This window comes from Sardina pilchardus, chromosome 2, assembly GCF_963854185.1.
Source record: "Sardina pilchardus chromosome 2, fSarPil1.1, whole genome shotgun sequence".
NCBI classification, from domain to species: Eukaryota; Metazoa; Chordata; class Actinopteri; order Clupeiformes; family Clupeidae; genus Sardina; species Sardina pilchardus.
In genome coordinates this window covers 32,036,710-32,056,918 of record NC_084995.1, presented here as the reverse complement: position 1 = coordinate 32,056,918, position 20,209 = coordinate 32,036,710, and the positions used below count along the sequence as shown (strand labels likewise).

At 47.3% G+C, this 20,209-nt stretch overlaps 1 protein-coding gene across 3 annotated transcripts in view; it reads right to left on the bottom strand.

The window, feature by feature from the left end:
- agap3 (ArfGAP with GTPase domain, ankyrin repeat and PH domain 3) overlaps positions 1-20,209 on the bottom strand; it is a 131,903-nt gene that overhangs the window by 56,326 nt on the left and 55,368 nt on the right. For all 3 annotated transcript variants that reach the window (XM_062527254.1, XM_062527260.1, XM_062527245.1), the window contains exons 2-8: positions 14,767-14,825; positions 10,814-10,901; positions 6,200-6,285; positions 4,812-4,953; positions 4,162-4,296; positions 2,357-2,484; positions 1,746-1,901 (exon numbers count right to left, since the gene is read on the bottom strand). In XM_062527254.1, coding sequence (XP_062383238.1) covers positions 1,746-1,901; positions 2,357-2,484; positions 4,162-4,296; positions 4,812-4,953; positions 6,200-6,285; positions 10,814-10,901; positions 14,767-14,825 — 794 coding nt within the window. The remainder of the gene's footprint in view (positions 1-1,745; positions 1,902-2,356; positions 2,485-4,161; positions 4,297-4,811; positions 4,954-6,199; positions 6,286-10,813; positions 10,902-14,766; positions 14,826-20,209) is intronic.

Sequence of the window (20,209 nt, the reverse complement as noted above, 5' to 3'; positions counted from 1 at the left end):
CTCGGTTTTATCACAATATTATTTTAATTAAGTTACTTTATTATTCACTCATTCACTCACTCATTCATTTTATTCTTAAATCTTGAAGTGTCGTTTGTGCTCAGATGAGGCCTGAAGGCCCGCCGCCCGCCCCGCCCCGCCCCGCCCCGCCCCAACCCATCCCTCCCACCCATCCCTCCCCAACCCACCTCTCCTCTCCTCCTCTCCTCTTCTCTATCCCTCCCTCCCCCTCTCCTCCCTCCCTGCACCACTGTGCTCGCCCAGCCCTCGGAGGCCCCGGCCGTGTCCTCTCAGAAGGTCATGAGCTGAAACTCCCGCTCGGCCTGCCACTCGGGCACCCACACCGGGTAGGTGGCGTGCTTCTGCGGCTCCATCACTCGCACGGGCACGGGGACGGGCACCGGCATGGGCACCTGGGCGGCCTCGTGCCTCTGGTGGTGGAGGCCGTGGTGGTGGTGGAGGTGGTGGTGGTGGTGTTGGTGGTGGACGGGGCTACTCACCACCTACAGGCAGGGAAGGAGGAGGAGAAGAAAAGGACAGGATAGGACAGGAGGAGAGGAGAGGAGAGGAGAGGAGAGGGGAGGCTAGCACAAGGCAAAGGGACCAGTGGAAAGGAGAGGACAGCAGCGGAGCCGCCTTGGCCGCCGCACAGAGCCACCAGAACAGTACAGGAGGGGGAGGAGCGGGGAGGAAGGGAGATGGGGGGGCATGCAATGCGAGACCTTTCCCATAGCAGACACCGGCTAGCGCCAGGGCAAGGCTCCAGATGCATGGAGAGGAGGAGAGGAGAGAAGGAGAGGAGAGGAGAGGAGAGGAAAGGGGGGGGGGGGTGATGTGCTGGTGGGATAAGGCAGCGCAGGACAGGGGAGTTGGGGGGGGGTCTGTGTGCGGTTGTTGGCGCGAGTAAGGGTGGGCGTTTCAAGAGGGGGTGGGGGGGTGATTGGTGTTCTCACCCGAGCGGGATCAAATGGGAGGGATCAAAGTTTCCCCTTGGCATACCGCTGTCAAATGTGCTTTTAGAAACAAAAAGAAAAAAACAACAAAAACAAAAGAAGCGAAAAAACAAAACAAAAAAAAGATCAACACATAGGACTGAAATTCATGAAGAGCGCAGCCCCTCCGCATCAGGGAGTTCCTTTTTTTATGTTCGTCCCCTTGCCTTTCGCTTGTTCCGTTTAGCTGTGTTCTCCTCACTCCATCAGCTTGCGTGCGTGCGTGCGTGCGTGCGTGCGTGCGTGCGTGCGTGCGTGTGTGTGTGTCTACGGGGGAACCAGATGGGAACGGGGGGGCCGAAGTGCGGAGCTGGACATTTTGAAACTCTTGGAGGAAGAAGGAAAGGAAAGAACAGAAGAGAAGAGGAAGAGAAAGAGGAGGAGGAGGAGGAAGAGGAGGAGGAGGAGACGTAGGAGGAGGAGGAGGAGGAGGAGGGCGGCTTTGGTTAAAGACATAAGAGCTCGGCTGCGGCTCCCCCAGATAGCCGAGGCCGACCGGTGCTGGTTGACGCAGGAGAGCGGCACGGAGTAGGCGAGGCGAGACAAGGCGCGGTGGCAGGGGCGGGCTGGAGCGGAGGAGGAGGGGCGGGGGGTTGGGGGGGTGGGGCATGTGGCGGTCAATCAGTCAGGGCTCGCGGCCCCCCTTCCCCCAGCGCACACCCCTCCCAGCCAAAAAAAACTCTCTCTCTAGGCCAAGCCCCTCTCTCAGTAGTGCGAGTGCGTGTTGCTCTGCATCAGCTGGCGCATACTTACTGTGAAGATGTTGGAGCGGCGCTTGGACTGCTTGCGGATGGGCGTGGGCGTGTTGGAGGCGGCGATGGTCTCGATCCGCATCTCCCGCTGCCCCATGCTGGGCGTGGAGGGCACCGAGGACGAGTAGTCGTTGAAGGCACCCCCACCGTTAGCCGCCTGCACACACGCGCGTACGCGCACACACACACACACACACAGAGGAGAGGAGAGGAGGAGAGAGGGAGAGGTGGAGAGAGATGAGGATGTGGGGGAGAGAGAGAGAGAGCGAGAGCGAGAGAGAGACAAAACAAAAGAGAGAAAGTTGGAGATGGGTTGGATGAAGCAGAAAGCATATGGTGTTTTCAAAATGAAAGCAAGGGAGAATTTACTGTTACTGCAAGATAAACAGCAACACACACAAGGCACAAGATCCGCTCTATGTGCGCATGAGCGAAGCATTACTACAACCTACAGCACAAAACCACTCATGACTGACCATTACTTTACAGAAAATCAAGGCATGCGACATTTACAGTATATCATGTATATAGATTTTCTAAAAAAAACCCCACACAATCCCCTGACCTGCCTAGTGTGTGTATGTGTGTGGGGGGTGAAGGGCGGGGGCTTACCTGATTGATGTGGACAGAAGGGATGGACGCAGCGGGGACAGATGAGTGGCTGGGGGAATTGGGGAGGGACTTGCACGGGCCAATGGAGAGCTGCTGTTTTTTCCTCAGGGCCACCACTTTCTGGGCGACTGCATGTCAGAGAGGAGGAAAGACACCACACGGCTGTTACACAAACATGTACGCACACGTATTTGTACTTGACTCATGCCTCATCTCATGATGATACTGGGCTTATGAAGTTACCAACTGACGCAGAACCCCACCACAGCACAGTGATTTGACACAAGCCAACACCTTAATTCCTAGGTACTGGAATTGCCACAAAGGCAATAGCATGATATGATCACAATACTCGGATGATGAGATCATATCATTGCGGCCCTTCACATTTTACAATATGGCAAGTAGTGTGATTGTATTTGGCAATACATTGCAGGCGATTTATTTTTCTCATATATTATATTACATTTCATATACAGTAGGGAGTCTCTGCTCAGTAAACTGAGCTAAACTCTAACTTCGTTTCCAACGTCCACTGTGGCACAGGAGCAGAAGCGAGGCCATCTAATGGACGTCTGAGACCATGTTATCAGCGTGGGCACATGCACCAAATCGAAATGAATGTCAAAACATCGCAGAAATAAATATTGTAATAGAAGGTACCGCATTGCTAAAATATTGAGCCAGAAACACTATTGCAATAGCGCGGTACCATTTTTTTCTCCCCCACCCTCTACGAATGACATTTCAAAATACTCCCACTCTCGCCACGTCTCTCCGCTGACTTCCCTGCTTGCCATGATACGGCATTCAGCAGAATACGGTACACTGAATATCGCATGAGGCAGAGTAGAGAGCATAGCATGACTCAGCACTCAGAGAGGCTGATTTGCCATGCAGACAGAGAGAGCAGTCGTTAGCCTCCGTAGCCCCGTCACCAGGCTTTGGGTGGGCTGAAGTGACAGCTGAAATATGAGTGACAAAAAAGGAGGAGAAGCCGACAGGGAGAGACAGAGATAGAGAGAGAGAGAGATAAAGAGAGATTGACGGAGACACACAAAGGGCAAGAGGAGGAGGAGCAATGCAGACATTTATGGCAGCAATGAGATGGCAAAAAAAAAGTAGAGGAGACTTGCAAAGACTACTGAGCTCATAGAAGGAGAAGGGCTCGTAGGATGGTCTACTGACAGCCACAGAATAAAGAAAGCTGTGGATAGCGAAAGAGAGAGAGAGAGAGAGAGAGAGAGAGAGAGAGAGAGAGAGAGAGAGACATCGGAAGAGCCAAAAAGGGATAAAGCGAGAAACGAAAAGCAGGCGTTGACGGCCGCTCCTCGGTGGGAAAGCGTGCGCTGGTGTGAGATAGTGAATGAGGCGCCAGCACCTCTGCATTATTTAAATGCTGCCTCAGGATGCAATTACTGCCAATCGGATGGAAACTCCTGATGCCATCACGACACAATGGCACTGAGCAAACCCTCACCACCACCACCCTACCAACACCACCACCCAAGCCGCTCTGAGAAGAGACTAGATGGTGTTTAATAAGAAATGAAAGGGAAGAGGCCTTGGGGTTTTCTAAAGTGACCTTGCATAGGCTTTCTATGTGAACAAGCAAATATGAATTAAATTGGGGCAAGGAGAGTCATATGCTACATCTTTATGTTGCGTAGTGCTCAACGGTCCATTCCAGAGGAGATGGAGTGAATGGAGTTACGTCACAACCGGAGATTCTCATGAAAGCACGGCATGAAATACAATTGCCGAGATGGCCTTCCGTGGCCCAAGGCCGTTTGCGCTCCTCTCACCGTCCTGGAAGACTCGCTCCACGTTGAGGCCGTAAGTGGAGCAGGTCTCGTAGTAGGTGGAGCGCTTCAGGTCGTTGGAGAGCTTCCGGGCGCGAGCATCATCGATGACCCTGGGGTTGGTGGCGCTGATGGCATCTGTAGGAGACGGAATAGCAGCTTACGTGACACTGGCATAGACCATAGGAACAAACAGATATGAGGGAAGCCAAGCCAATTCATGTATAGAGACACATTGGATATTGCGTATTATTTGAATAGAGAAAATACTTATTATATCAAGATGTCGTTATATGAATAGCTTATTCATTACATCTTTGCGAGAAATAATGCAGTCCACACTGTGGAATACCTACATTTTACAATTTGGTACAGTAAATTCCCGCATATAAGCCGCGTTGTGTATAAGCCGCAGGACAGTGTTTTATGCAAGTTAAAAGAAGCAAAACCATATTAATACCATATTAACTGTCCCCGTGTATTAAACTCATAGCTTAAGAAATGTAGCAAAATCAATGTATAAGCTGTGACTAACAGTCTGGAAATTACGGTATCAATGATGGTACCAATTGTCAGCTTTGTTGACATGTTGTCACTTTTAATGCTTGTGGTATTTGGCTTTTGTGATATGCGCGTGTGTTTGCCTGTCTTACCTTGCGTACCCACCAACACCATGGGAACCTCATTTGTATTCCTGTAGCTAGACAGACGCAGGAAGTAGTTGTAGACTGTCTGGAAACTGATCTCGTCCTCAAGGCTGAAGACAAATACCACAGCATCCACCCAGGCAGCAAACTGTCCAACACAGACAGACAGAACATCGCCTGGTCATCACATGGCAAATGCTCTGTGATACTTACACTCAAGTAGAGCCACTTCTGATATAAAACACTGCTTCACGACTGGTGCAAAACTGCTCCACTAAGAATGCAAATAATGACAATAATAATAGGCCAACACAGTTCATAATTTATATTAAAACACAGATATGAAGAACTGCTTCACTCAGAAAACCCACACTTGTCTTTGCTTCCATGTAAATCAATAATCACCAGCAGCCAAATATAAACATGTGAAAATAACAAAGGTATTTCCATTGACCACCAGCGGAGGGCAGTGTAGCTGCAGCAGCAGCACTGTGCTTAACTCCAATGCATTCCTACAGAGGGGATCTGAATGAACAGTGCCATCGATCAAGTGAGTTTATTACACTGCGGTGCCTACTCACTCCTAGAGACATTGGAGCAAACCCACAGGCCTTAACTGATGCTGACAACTCACAGCAGAAGCCTGTCGCAATTTAGGAGTACTAATCTAACTTGTAGCTTTATAACACACACACAGACAGAGAGAGAGAGAGAGAGAGAGAGAGAGAGAGAGAGAGAGAGAGAGAGAGAGAGAGAGAGAGAGACAGAGAGAGGGAGAGAGAGAGAGACAGAGAGAGGGAGAGAGAGAGAGAGAGAGAGACACACACACACAGACACACATCATGTTTGTTGAGTTGTGATGGTGAGAATCTGAGCCCCAGCGTTTTCCCTGAGCCCCCGCGGGGGGAGCTCTGTAATGGAGGCCCTTCATTAAGGAGCCTAATTACCAGGGCCACCAAAGGCACATACAGCTCCCCATTAACTTGCACTGGGACTGCAGGCTAGTGTACAGACAGCCCACATGATGCATGCTGCACTGGTGCAGGTAAATGTGGCACTTTCATTAGACTGCTACTCCCTGTGTAGGAGACCAGCTATACAGATGGCACACACAGGCTCTCCTTCCCACCTTCGGTGTACGCAATGCGCATGCATGCACACACGTACACAAACATGTACACAAAGACTGCAGCATGCCTATCCCCTCTAAACCTTGATAATGACCTTGCTAATGACTAGTTCCAGTATGGCTACACTCATAAGGCTCTTTTCCAAAATCAATTTAATATTTAATTGGGAGAATCTGTGTTGTCTGTTGAACTCTCAGTGAGGTAGTTCAATCGCACTTTGAAAGTGCATGACTGAACTAGAGAGGATCAAAACGAGGAGTCTACCTGTAGCTCTGGAGGTCCTCCTTCATCTCGGATCAGAAGCAGGTAACTTTGTCCATCCACAACGATCTCCTTCTTAAATCGGCCCCCTGAGAGAAGCAGACAGAGAGGGGGATGGGAAGAGCAGGAGAAGGAGGAGAGGAGTAAAAGAGGGGGAATAATGACAAGAGGAGCACAGACGTATTCTCAGTAAGATCTCAAAGTCAAAAGAATCTTTTGAAAATCCATCAAGGCATCAAGGATTAAATGGATAGAAAAGCTACAGAAAGGCATTTTCAAGATGGCAGAGGCGTCAATGCCTCCTCCCAGGAGTGCAAACCAGCTCATTTAATGAATTTAACGATGAACCTTTTCTTCACATCCATCACACACACTCCATCTATTCCAGCCCTTTTCTTCACATCCATCACACTCCATCTATTCCAGCCCTTTTCGCCCAACAAGCCTCTCCTAGCGACCCTAGCAGCAGTTACAGCGCTCAGGCACAAAGCATTCATAACACCATGACAACAGTCGGTAACTGAGGCAACCCCTTCTCTAGCCACCACCGGCCCCTAATGAAGCCCGGGCGGATGGCAGACGCTGTTCAAATTTAGTATCCTTAAGAGGCCATGACTCAAATCACACCACAAAGTCCAAACATGGGCGGGGTGACCTGCGGAGTTACTTGTCAGTAGAAAGAATAAAAGCAAAAGGCAGAAATGGGTTGTAAAAATACACGGCACGCTCTGCGTCATTTTTGGCGATGGGTGGCTCGTGCTTTTTGGTCCAGCTGGGCACCCATCCTCTGGGCCTGGTATTCTGACTTCCCACTAGTCACCCACTCACAGCAGGGCATCAGCCAAAGACATGTGCGTGGTGGGAGTAATACTCTCAGCAGTGACAATCGCCAAATATATGCACCCAAATATATCCTGGAAAGATATATTAAATCCATCAGACCATCAGTGCTCGCAGCGTTTGGGCATTGAGTCCTTCGATCACAGAGGAACCCACTATTTCTCGGTGGGTTTTACATAGGAAGTGAAATGGCAAAAAATACAGCCACGGCCATTCTCTTGCCATATCAGAATCAGGATTCGTTTTTTTCCCCCCAGTAATCCCATTGTGAGTGAGTGATGTGTCGCCACAGAGCTCGCGTACTGTAGCGCTGGTGTGTGCAGCTCATTAGTCTCCAGCACGGAGACGAACAAAACATCTCCCACCGCAATGCAATGAAGTGATAAGCTACACCGTAATCCCCCAACAGAACGAAGAGGGAAAAAACGGCAGAAAACAGACAGAGAGAGAGAGAGAGAGAGAAAATCTCATCCCTTTGTTCGTGTCTGCGCTCGAGAAAAGTGCGCTGGCCTCCAGCCTCTTCACCCATCTCTGTCTCCACGTCCTCTGCCACAGGCTCCAATAGCCCAGCCTGATGAAACCCACAGCCCATTGAGGACCGCTCAAATTAAATAGGGTTTTTCACTTCTTTTTTTTTTTTTAACACATCTTCCGAGCGGGGACAGATACAGGACACGGGCATTCGAAGGGGAGGCCAATTTCAGACAGCAGCAGCGCTCGCTCGTCTCTACGCGAATGGCGAGAGAAATGAAAGACATCTGCCTCGACTTAATTCTGTATGTGGCAAAAAGGAAACGGCGGCTTTTGATGGCATTCTGTCTGGAGGATTTTCACCGATGGAGCTGCGTAATCTGGCAACAAAGGAGGTGCATTAATAAAGGCAACTAAGATGGAGGCTGAGTCATGAGAGGACATCAAACAGAACCTGCTGCGAGGTTCTATGAAAATCAACCCTGTTGCCCATATGTTGGACTGGTTACAGCAACACTCTGCCAATTATTGCCTGAGCAATTACTAAATCAAAGAACACTATATGCTGACTACAGGAATGAACTTAAATGGTACAACTACTGTCAAAAAACATTAGACATGTGAAGTGCCTCATAATTATAATCAACTCCTAAGCCTATACAAATTAATACCTGATACAACCATCACATGACACAATGGAAATGCACAGTTTTCTTATTAACGTTAATAGCATCATTGTTATGGCTTCATTGGGGCAGCATGACCCAGGATTCCAGCAGTGCACCACTACAATAGGGCGTGTTTCAATTCTCAAGCGAAAAGCACTTTCCTTGCTTTAAACACACCTTTGGCAGCCCATCAGTTGCCACTTCTGGCACTTTGTTCAACCAGATTGGCCCGGCCTCTCCTTATTCTCTTGACTCCAAGAGGCCTCATGATGGGAAATGAAATGACGTCATTATTCTATGAAGTACTCAAGATAGCAGCAGTAGCCGTGAGTATCTATGAGAAGACATTCTTTTTTTAGAGAAACGCATTAGGACTTATAAAAGCCAGTTGTTGAACAATCATGATATAAGCACTATATAGGCAAGGCTATATCTATTCGTACTCTTATGCGGCCATTTACAATTGACCAACCCACTTCCTTACATTGCAGAGTTATCTTCTGAGTCAAATGGGGACAAAACAGAACAACAATAAATTGGCCTATTGCTGGCAAACCCATTTCTGCCACAGAAAGTATCTTCAAAGCAGATGCCATGGGTAGTCATACACAACAAACACCCAAACTTTTCCAGACTCATCATCATCATCATCAGCCATTTTAGCCTGTCTGTACTGCCTGGCTCGCCCAATCATGTCAGTTTGAGTGAGTAACGCAGATGATTAACACAGCATCAAATGCACCCCTGCGTGACCTCATTCTCCTGTCTTTTAAAACGGCATCAGTTCTCAGACAAACATGTGCGGATAAGAAAAAAAAAAAAAAAAAAAACAGTGCATTGTTTTTGTTATGATCTTCAGCATTAACTACAACATGTTTGGAGCGCTGCCAGTACTAGTCCACCTGTGCCAATAGGATTGTAGGGACTGGAGTTTAATTTCTTCCCCACCCCCCAACCTTTCCTGCCCGACACAGGAAAAGTCATTCTGCAAAAAGCCTTATTATGAAAGGATTATGCGTTTCACCCCTCAGTTCGGGTGAGAGAATGCGAAGCTTGAGCAGCTTTGGGCTGTACGGCGAGCGAGCGCTTTACACAGAAAGCCCGCAATAAAGGTGTTTACATTCATGGCACAGGATCAAGACTTCAAAAGATAGGGCATGATGTAACAAACACACATACTAGCACACCAGACCGTATGAATGGAAACACACACACACACACACACACACACACACACACACAGAAAGACAGACACAGACACACACACAAAATCAGCAGGACACACTTACAGTTGCCATAGCAACACTGTTAGAACATTAAAAAGATTACAACAAAAGTATGAATATATATTTTTTTTAAAAGATATGTAGGAGAGGCAATGCACCAACAAACGTGTGAAAATAGCAGCAGGAAAGGCACAAATGACAACAAAAACAAAAGCTAATTTGAAGGCATCCGTCATTCCACTGAACAATATCCCCTCACAGTCACACTACTACACAAAAGAAGGGAATGAGAAAGTCAAATTACTCTCCGTCAAGACTAACTAAAAGAAATCTTCCAGAGTACATGAATAAAACACACACCTCTCTCCGCCTGCGCAAATGAGTAACGGGGTAATGAGGGAGAGAGCAGGCGGTCGGTACCACAGCAATGACTCACCAAAGCTCACCTCGTACCTCACATCACATCAACACCTCTTTGAAAACGACATCGAGAAACACCCCAGGAATGATAATGTATCGAGCACTGATCTGCTTCTAAAGTGGGGAAATGTGATTATAAGGGTCACAGTAGACACCTCAGATTAATTGCTTGAAGTCATTTGTCCAGTAGCTAGGGACATTAGAAATTCCCAAAGAAAAAGGCTTAGTTGGGTAATCAAACCACACTTTAATGATTGAACACATTAATCACTTGGATTGGTTTATTAGAATATTAAATTCCTGAAGTTCAAGCAACATTTCAAACCTAATTTCAAAATTCAAAATCATCTCAGATCCAATTTTATCTTCGCCAACGGTCAAGACAACGTGACTTGTGTATAAAACAGCACACCATCTCTGACTCCTATCGTCAGCTTAATCTTAGCTTAGCTCCTCTATAAACCCAGAGGAGACTCTGGCTTACAGCCTTCACTTTCACCTCCTTTCATCTCAGATGAGACCACTGAAAACGACAACTCTGTCTCTGCCTGCGCAAAACATAAACATGGGCACTTATCAAAGTAAAGTTCATACCCACACACACAAAGTTACTTTTTCTATGTGTCCATTTTCCAAACATGCACTATTGACATTTGTATTGCCATCAGTACTTCACTTCCACCCACATAATAATATTATGTGAGTTTAACATTTTGAAATTTTTTCCATCGGCTGTAACTCCCACAGATTAATTCTCATTCAAATCAAATTACTTTAGAGAGTAAACAGAATAATAGTGTTTCTTTCTGCATTTCTGGTGATCATGAACCTTACAGGTATGGATTTCAACATCCCCCCCCCCCCCCACACACACACACCCCAGGCTGTAACACAGACACACGTCAGACAGGGGTCAGGTGTATCAGCCGTCTGCTGCTGGTTTATTCCACCCCTCACCCCCACCCTCCTTTTGTCCAGGCTGCTCTGCTTACCTTCAGGTGACTCCTCCTGAACATATGTTCCTGTCAGGTAGCGGTGCACCAGGGCCGACTTCCCGCTCGAGAGGTTCCCCACGATGCCCTGCCAGACGACAGCAGACAATGTTTACACACACATCCGACAAGCTCGCGGCAGGGCGCTATTATTAGCGACCGTTGTTCCGGCCGTGGCACAGTGACCTGTTCACATTTGGAGGCCCGTGCTTTGACAGTGAGGTGGGGGAACAAAAGCATGTTGAGAAAGAATGGTATTTACGTCATGACTCTGATAAGTGCGCCAGTGGCAGATCTGGGAATCTCTCATTAAGCACGCGGTCACAGTCAGTTTCGGTCAAAAAAAGGGCTCTTTGGGGGTGTTCATAAAACGAATAATTGGGGTAATTGGAGTAAGTCTGACACTTGTACGTTCATGTACGAGTTCATTTTTTAAAGAGCAATACATTAGTGTAGTTCAACAAGATGGGAACCAGCAAAAGGCCATCTGTACGTTGACATTCACATTCCCTTATCTCCTCTGCTCCCATCTCTATCTGAGAAACAAGGGCAGGATCAGGAACTACGGTGGGCCGTCTCTATCTGAGAAACAAGGGCAGGATCAGGAACTACGTTGGGCCGTCTCTATCTGAGAAACAAGGGCAGGATCAGGAACTACGTTGGGCCGTCTCTATCTGAGAAACAAGGGCAGGATCAGGAACTACGTTGGGCCGTCTCTATCTGAGAAACAAGGGCAGGATCAGGAACTACGTTGGGCCGTCTCTACCTGAGAAACAAGGGCAGGATCAGGAACTACGTTGGGCCGTCTCTATCTGAGAGACAAGGGCAGGATCAGGAACTACGTTGGGCCGCCTCTATCTGAGAAACAAGGGCACGATCAGGAACTACGTTGGGCCGTCTCTATCTGAGAAACAAAGGCTGGATCACAGTCGTCTAATAAAAATCCTCTCCTCTCTCCTGGGCTACTTTTAGCCAAAAAAAAAAAATCGTTGCCCTCTCTCTGCCAATTTCCGGCCCCGCTGATGTGCCTCTGACCCATTCAGCTTCCTGCCGTTCAAGTGGCACAAGAACAGCATTGAGCGACCGTGTGCCTGCTGGTCACAGCTCCTCAGAAGCGGCTGGAGAGCATGACAGGAGGAGATCAGAGTGAGGCCACTCGGTGACAAGCAATAGGATGTTAGATATTTTTTTTTGTCTTTTGTTCTTTTTGATGATGTAAGGATGTACGTCTCTGGGATGATAGCATCTTGGATCTTGGACGCTTCCAGCCCAGACACTTACATCTGGACTTGCATTAGACTGGCACCACGTTGGGCGTGGAAAATGCTCAAATGATCTGGCAGTGGCAAAATGTAATAAGCAGACAAGGGGGGCACTCGTATACAGACAGTGGGGATCCACAGATATGACCATGAGTCAGCCTAGGGGTAGCCATATCACATTAACCCATCAGCAATTAACACTGAGTATCTTTCTGAATTAAGTGGAGTCAGATTTATTAGGCTTCACATGAAGGGGTTCTTTAATCAATTGTTACATTTCAGCAACACGCAGGGAGCTTCACACAGACCCCTTCAGCTAATTCCAATTCTGCCATTAGTTTGGAAAGTGAAGACTTCAAATAATCAGTGGCCAGGTTTTCACCAAAAGCCTGAATTTCATAAGGAACATATGAGCCAATGATACCAATGCAAGTGCATCTGTGTGAAGCACTGTATTCTGACTCTAGTCAGTCCATTTAACTGCGCTCTTTAAAGCAGGCACTCTAGGCAGCTGTAGTCTCTAATGAAGTGTGTCCCTGAACGCCTAAACACAGCTGGGCGAGCCAAGATGGCTTAACACCCTTCAACCCAAAACATCCAGCTGATGACCAAAACAACTCCCCACAACAAGGGAACAGCAGCAAACGCTAATGATGCGGCTCAGCATACAGTGAAGCCTACAGCACAAAGCTCCATGATGGCATGACAACATGCATGCAGGAGCTGGAAAGTTGGCAGCACACTCATCTGAGACTGAGTAAAGACTCCGCATCCAACCAAACCTACTCTCACCACGCCCCCCTCCTCACAGTCATCTGCGCCCGGGGGAAGGGCGTGGGGGGCGTGTGGGGGGGCCGAGAAGAAGTGGGCAGCAGAGCCAGACTTGTGGGGGTGGGGTGGGGCAGAGGCGAGCGAGGGAGCGGGCGAGGGGGGGCATGTAACTTTTCCACTTTCAGGATTACCGTCAACCTAGGTGGTTCCCACAGGCTGGGGTGGATGAGCCGGCGTGTCTGGGGAGAACAAAGACTCCTAACGCACAGTCGGCCTGCTCCTCTGGTCTACCCACCGCACCGCACCACGTCACACCACGACGCCCCCTCCCCTCTCGCTCTCCTCGGGCCGGAGGTCGTGGGTGGGCCGCAAGTGTACGCTTGGTGCTAATTACAGGGGAGATAGCTGTGTGCCGTCTTAAAAGTTGGAGGAGGGAAAAAAGAAACAGATCCAACACAGCCAAGCCCTCCTAAAGACGGATAATAGAGCCTTGTTGTGGGAGAGCTGCAACTTTAACATGAGTAATAACACGGACTATAGAAAAGTGGCAGGGAATGCATGTGATCGCACAGATAGGCCCAGTGAATCTAGATAAGCTAACGCTCTTTGTTAGTTTAAGGATGTAACCTGGAGGCAGCTGTGAAGGGGGATAGAATAGCAATATTTACTATGCTTACAGACTGACTGAGATAAGACACTGCACTACGCCTATCAAGATTTAATCTTTCACTCTACTCCTGCATTTGAAAGTAAAAGGTCATGGTTCATATTCCATGACATTTGGTAACTCCTAACCACGCCATTCATCCGACTAACTTTTTGTTTAATAGGGGAGCTTATATATGACTGAAAAATCAGCTTTGCTGAGCAATCATCTCACTGTTTTATTGAATGCATTTATCTCATTTAAACTGGCGCTCTTTATAGCATTTTTAAAAATGTGTGTTCATAAAAAATGTTCAACACATTTAAAAGCACAGCGCATAGCTATTCAGTGATAGTTCATGTTCTTTATGTACTCTGTACAACCCAGCCAAGAGTCAAGTCATAAAGGCAAAATAAAGAGTGAACAGACAACAGCCAGGACCAGGACTGCTTCCAAATGTGTCTGCCTGTTCCTGTACGAGGAGGCTGAATGATCTTATAGGCAGCATGGGGCTATGAGGTGACAGTATGGGTGCCTCTCATTTAGTCTTTTATACATCTTCCCTTCCTTCCTCGGTCCTCGTCCTCACTGATCTACATAAAGAATGATGGGGCGGCAACAATGGGATAGTCTATCCAGTGTTAGTTATAGATCAGCAGGATCGAGGATCGAGGAGAGAGGCACCCAATGTGATGGTTATGTGCTGCAGAGCATGACAGAGGGGACATTTACTCCACTCTCTTCATCCTTCCATTTTACATTGTGCAGAATTTTACATAAGAGATTATGTCTAAATAATAATAACAAATGCAAATACAACAACATTCAATAGCTAAATTATCATACAATAAGCATTTGTATGCATAATTTGTTTTTGCTTTGGGCCAGAGCTGAGTGCCTCAGTAGAATTTTCTCCCCCTTATGAAGATTGATTTTCATCATTTTCAACCACAATAAATGTGTGTTGATGTGATGCTGGGAGCCAAAGCTTGTTATCGCTCATGCACAGGTTTCCACACAGGTGAGGGAATTCTCCTATCCATTACTTCCCTTTCATCACCAAAACTGCTACCGTCCAAATTTCTTCATTCACAGCCAAGAACTATTCTTGGTGGATTTCATGCTCAAACTATAACAGACATAAAATGATACCTGGTCCCGCTACACAAAAATATATTTAAAATGTTAAAAATCTAGAATGTTCCATTTGATGACATTGACATAGTATCAGCTTAATGTTGACATTGTTTCATTTAAAGGCACAGAAAACTTACCACTTTGAGCTCTGGTACTGATCGACTCAATGTCCATTCCTGACTGTTGACAAAGGAGTCTGAAAGAGAAACAGAAAGACCAGAGATCAACGATAGGAGCACCTAACACACAGGACTGTGAGAGAGCCCGTCATATAAACTTGATGTTACTGACAATGAACAGTCCTACAGAGAAGCTTTTTTGCTTTGTACACAGATTCAACAAAAGTAAGGTTCAACGATTTGCTCAAACAATTGACAAAAAGTCTGAAGGTCTGCAAAGAAAGGTCAAGTCGCACCACTTTCTCTTGGGAGAAAAAGGTCCATGTTGTTCATCACAAACAGCTTTTTCTATCGTGATTCGTGACCTTTTGGTAAATTCTGTATTTTCTTCTATCATAACAGTCATGCCAACCCAGACAGGGACCTTTTCAGATAACTATAATATATGACGTGGCAAGCAAGTAGCTACACATAACCAGTATGTTCCTCTTATCCATGAATTAGGCTACCCCAAAACGTGCAGTTCACTCCATCAGGAGCTTATACCAGTTGTCTTGTATATGTATCTAAACAGGCTAGGGAGTGTTACTCACTGAGTTTTTGTCATTGAGATGAGGTGTTAAGAATGAAAGCCTTGAACCATCCATCATTTTAACAGAAACTCAGATAAGGGCATGAATGAGCCGCAGTCAAAACAAGAGGACGCCTTCAAAGCCCAACACCACCATATTTTCATTCAAGAGGCATCGTTTGCTTTTATAAGGATATTCTGGGCTTGTTGCCTTCCAGCTGCAGTCAAATTCCACCCCTTTTCCAGAGGTGAGGCTCTCAACTTCACTCAATTCAAGTGAAACATGACATAAACCAGAAACCTAATACACTTAAACATTTCCTTCCTGTTCCAGACGTCTGACTAATGGGTCACCTGATACCATCTGAGAGGTGGTTGTTAGGGAGATGAGTACTGAGCAGTCAGAGAGTGATTCCAATTACAAGCTGAAGGGATCACAGCCTCGGAAATGCTGCTAATAGCCAGATCTAAGCTGAACTGAGATTGGCCCGGTAAGCCTGAGAGAAACAAAGCGACGTCTTGAGAACAATACTGCTGTTTAGGACCATCATGCATCCGTTTGGTTCCTTTCACAGGAGGGGCGTGTTAGCATTAGCCAGCGATCGGAGCCAAACCCGAATTCATTAGCAGCTGGTTCAGCGTGTCTTTCGGTACATGTTGAGGCCTGTTTGCAAACACTGTGCCTGCACCTATATTCACTGCTGTTCGCGCGGGTATACAGTATATCCACTTGTTCTCTGCTGTGCTGCTGAAATGAATGGGGTGACCTGTGGTAAACTTCATTAAAATATCAATTATCATATTGAATATAAAATATCAAATATCTTTTCAGATTGGAGAGAGGCTTTCGATAACACAGTCTTGATTCCAAGGCTTTTCTTCATTTCAACGAGGCACATTTTTCCTGCCCTTTCAGGATTGAGCCAGTGGCTTTCTAAGGCTGTGTGTAGTCATCATTAGCATCAATCTCACCTTACAAATGAGCAAAGGCTGGCAACTCTCCTCAGCGAAACACTCACTAGAGCCGACATCACCACCCACTGCACACAACACTAATTGTGCAGGTCATCTCTAACAAATGGGCCAGAAGCTGAAAAAGCATCGAGCAGGCCATCTGATTTGGAGTCAAACATGAGTGGAGAGGTTTGCAATCAAACAATAAGCATCTCTTCATCCTCCATCCTGTTGCCAAGTTACTCAAAACATGACATTTCAAAATCTTAAACTTACAATTTGCTAACCGATTTGCTTGTAATAGTAGGAATTTGTGATTTTAACATTTTAACAGTGTAGTATTTCATTTGTAGATGACCGTGTGTTCAGTGTTTCAACGTCCCACCACCCTCCAAAACTCATAAGTGAGACATCAGTGGGAGGCTGTTCACTCTTCCATGAACACTAGCCCGTAATATGCTGGAGACCTGCCTAGTCAAAACAACCTCCAAAATAAAAAAAAAAGAAAGAGAAAATACCCTTTCAACTCAGAGAGCTAAAAAGAACTGCACGGAGTGCAACCAAAAATACACCAACCAACCCCCCAAAAATGAATGGTTTCCTGGGGACCACAGTTCAGTGGTGAGGGAGTGGGGATTGGGCCAATCATAGTTCCCCTGTGATGACTCCGGAGGACACAGCCGCCTTTGTCCATAGTGGATGAGATGAGCGCTTGGCCGGCCTGCGCGTTGTTTGTCTTGTTTTTCACTCCGCTGCTCTTGTCTGTTCCAATCAAAATGACTATTCAACTGCAACGCACAGCGGAGACATTAGAGGCCTTTATTTCCAGCGTTCAGAGAGCAGGAGGACAGCACGCAAAAGGGGGAAGTGTTCTCAGTGTACGAGATACAGGGTGTGTGGAGAGAGAGAGAGAGAGAGAGAGAGAGAGAGAGAGAGAGAGAGAGAGAGAGAGAAAGAGAGAGAGAGAGTGTGTGTGTGAGTGTGTGTGAGAGAGAAAGAGTGTGTGTGTGTGTATGTGTGTATGCGTACTGTATGGGTGTGTGTGTATGTGTATGTGTATGTGTGTGTGTGTGTGTGTGTGTGTGTGTGTGTGTGTGTGTGTTACAGAAAGGATGAATAAGCACGTACTGTACATGTGTGTGAGAGAGAGGGCAATAAAGGGAAAAAGGGAGGAGACTGCTCAGCATTCACGACAGACACTAAGTCTATGTGAGCAAATGATTAGAGAGAGAGAGAGAAAGAGAGAGAGAGACAGGGTGTTTGAGAGGGAGGGAAAGATTCTGAGAGGAGTAAAGACAACATGAAGGGGTGCCAGCGACTGCTTGTCCCTTGCATGGTTTTGAGGTTTCTGATGCTTCCTTTCCCTTCAAGGGAAATTACAGAGCAAGTTGCAAACACACAGGATTGCTAGAACCCATTTTTGGAACACTTCGGCGACGGCGTGCACTCCAACACTCCCCTGCTCTCACTACGCCAGCTTTCCCGCACCCACGGATGGATCCTCTGCAGGCAAAGCCTGCTTACACACACCATTGACACAATCAGCCGCCATAATCTACATATCTCTGTGCCGCTCCGTAGACAAGCCACAAAAGCCCCATGAGTCAATCACAAGTCTCATGGACAGCACTCCAGATCTGCACAACAGTCTGAGAGCTTATCTCCGCCAGGGGTGGAAGTAGAACGGATTTCTTACAAATGCTCCCTTCAATCTGATTCAGTGTCTGCACCTGAAAAACCAGCAAGCAGTGCACCCCCCGCCCCCACCCCCAGACTACAGCGGACCTTATTTGGCTTAGGTTCTGGTGAGGGAGCACAAGCGCTTGGAATCCCTTCTGGTCACATGACAGAGATTTCCAGCGGAGGCCAAATTCTTTGAGGCATCCCGGCCCCGCTCCCTTCTGTTTGAATGCATCGGTAGGGAACCGAGGCCCAAGGCTGCTGAGAGTGCAGGAGAACTGGGAAGCAGCTGCACAGAAACAGCCATCAAAGGAGGACTGATCATGTCTTTCCAGGAGATCATTTAATTGGGGACATTCTAAATGGGAAATTGCACAGAACTTCATAGAGCATCTCTACGCTCACTTCTGGCCTTCATTGACCAGATCATTTGGCCTATCATTTATCTAAGATTATGGGAGTGTATTTTAGTATTCATTGATCGTATATGTTCACAATAAAATAAATACATGCTTCCAACAAGCTCCTCTGTGGCTGAAAAGGTGTCATAATACCTTGCTAATCAAAACACTAATATCTCTTTTCCCCCATGTCTCAACTGACCCTAATGACTAATTCTGGTTTGCTCAATGCACTTCATTGCAATACACTACCTGGAAAAGCATCATAATGAATCACACAGGCAATCTTTTTATCCTTCAGGGTTTTGAAACATGTTGACATGAGTTCTGCCCATGAAAAATGACACAACGTTAAGCAAAAACAAGCCTTCCAGTATTAGCAAACGCGTGTCGCTTCCGACGACGTGACTTCTGAGAGAATCAAGATCTGCCGTAATGATCACACTGCAGTAAGTGACATTAGGAAGCGAGGGAGAGGGTGCGACAGAAAGTGAAGGAAATAATGGCTCGCCACAGCCTCCTTAAGTCAGAGAGCATCATTTCCTCCTCGCGCGACGAGTCTCCCCTGTGGCTCATGAACGCCGACTTAATGAGCGACGTTACCGCAGCGCTTTGCAGGGGGGATGCTCCAACTCTCCGCCTCACTGACGCACAACTCTCAGGCCCTCCACTGGGAGCAGTCCCCAAAAGAGGATCTGCTGAGGTGACTCAGCGGCTGTCAGAAAGCATACCATTACATCGTCCACTCGGTACAGCCGCCGCCGAACGCACGAACGTACGCGCGCACACACACACACACACACACGCGCGCTTCAGTTTCAGGCTCTTGAGGCCGGAGCTGCGGGGGAAGCCTTGTCGTTCCTTCTTGTGTGATCCCCCGCTGCGGAAGGCAATCGCGTTAACGGCAACGGGGCCGATGTTTTTTGGCCCCCCAATTTTGAGCCACAGGGGTTGCGGGAGTTGTCTGATTAAGCTTTATCAACAGCAAGGGTGCGGGATCCTGTCTGCTGCTCCACGTGAGACTGAGGAAAACACGTTTCATGTCTCCCCAGCTCAGTCGGAAGACTTTGTGAGCTATCAAGCCTTTACAGAGACCAAACGGAGAGTTGATATTCTACAAAACTCCTGGGTATACAGACTTCAGCAATTTCACAGTGTATGAGAGGAGCATAAGTTATTGGGATGTCAGCATGTCTGAATTCAGCTTGAGCAATATTACAGTCCAAGTAGTGTGCCCTTCTGTAACACCATGCTTATAGAGGAATCATGTGATTTTTTCCCCTCCTTTTCAATTTGACAAGCTTTTCAATATTGAATGCCCATTTCACTGTGGAAAACTCCATAAAGCAAATAGGAAAAAGAGTGGAAAATTAGCAATAACCATATACTCTCTGTGCAACACATCAATGTCATGGCTTGTATTGGAACTATGTTCTGAATAATCTCCATCAAATCAAATTCTCCCTGCTTCTCTCCTCATCCTCCTCCACCAGGCAGTCATCACAGCTGTCCTGGCCAGGCCAGGCTCCAGTCCACACACCCACAGGAGGAAGCCTTTTGTTCTTTGACAGGTGAAGACAGGCACCAGGCCTCCTTTAAGTCATCCACAACAGAAGGGGGGGGGGGGGGGGGGCAGGGCTCCGAAGCACCTTGGCTCCCTCCGCGTTTCCCACAGGCGCCTTGTCAAACACTCAGGTAAGGGCAGGTAGGGACACGAGTGACGAGCGCCTGCCCTAAGCTCCATAACAAAGCAACAGCACAACAACAGAAAAGCACACCCATCTTAAGAGCAGCCACCTCACACCGATGGGCACTCCTACATTCCTGCTTCCTGAGTGCTGGTGTGCTACGCAAA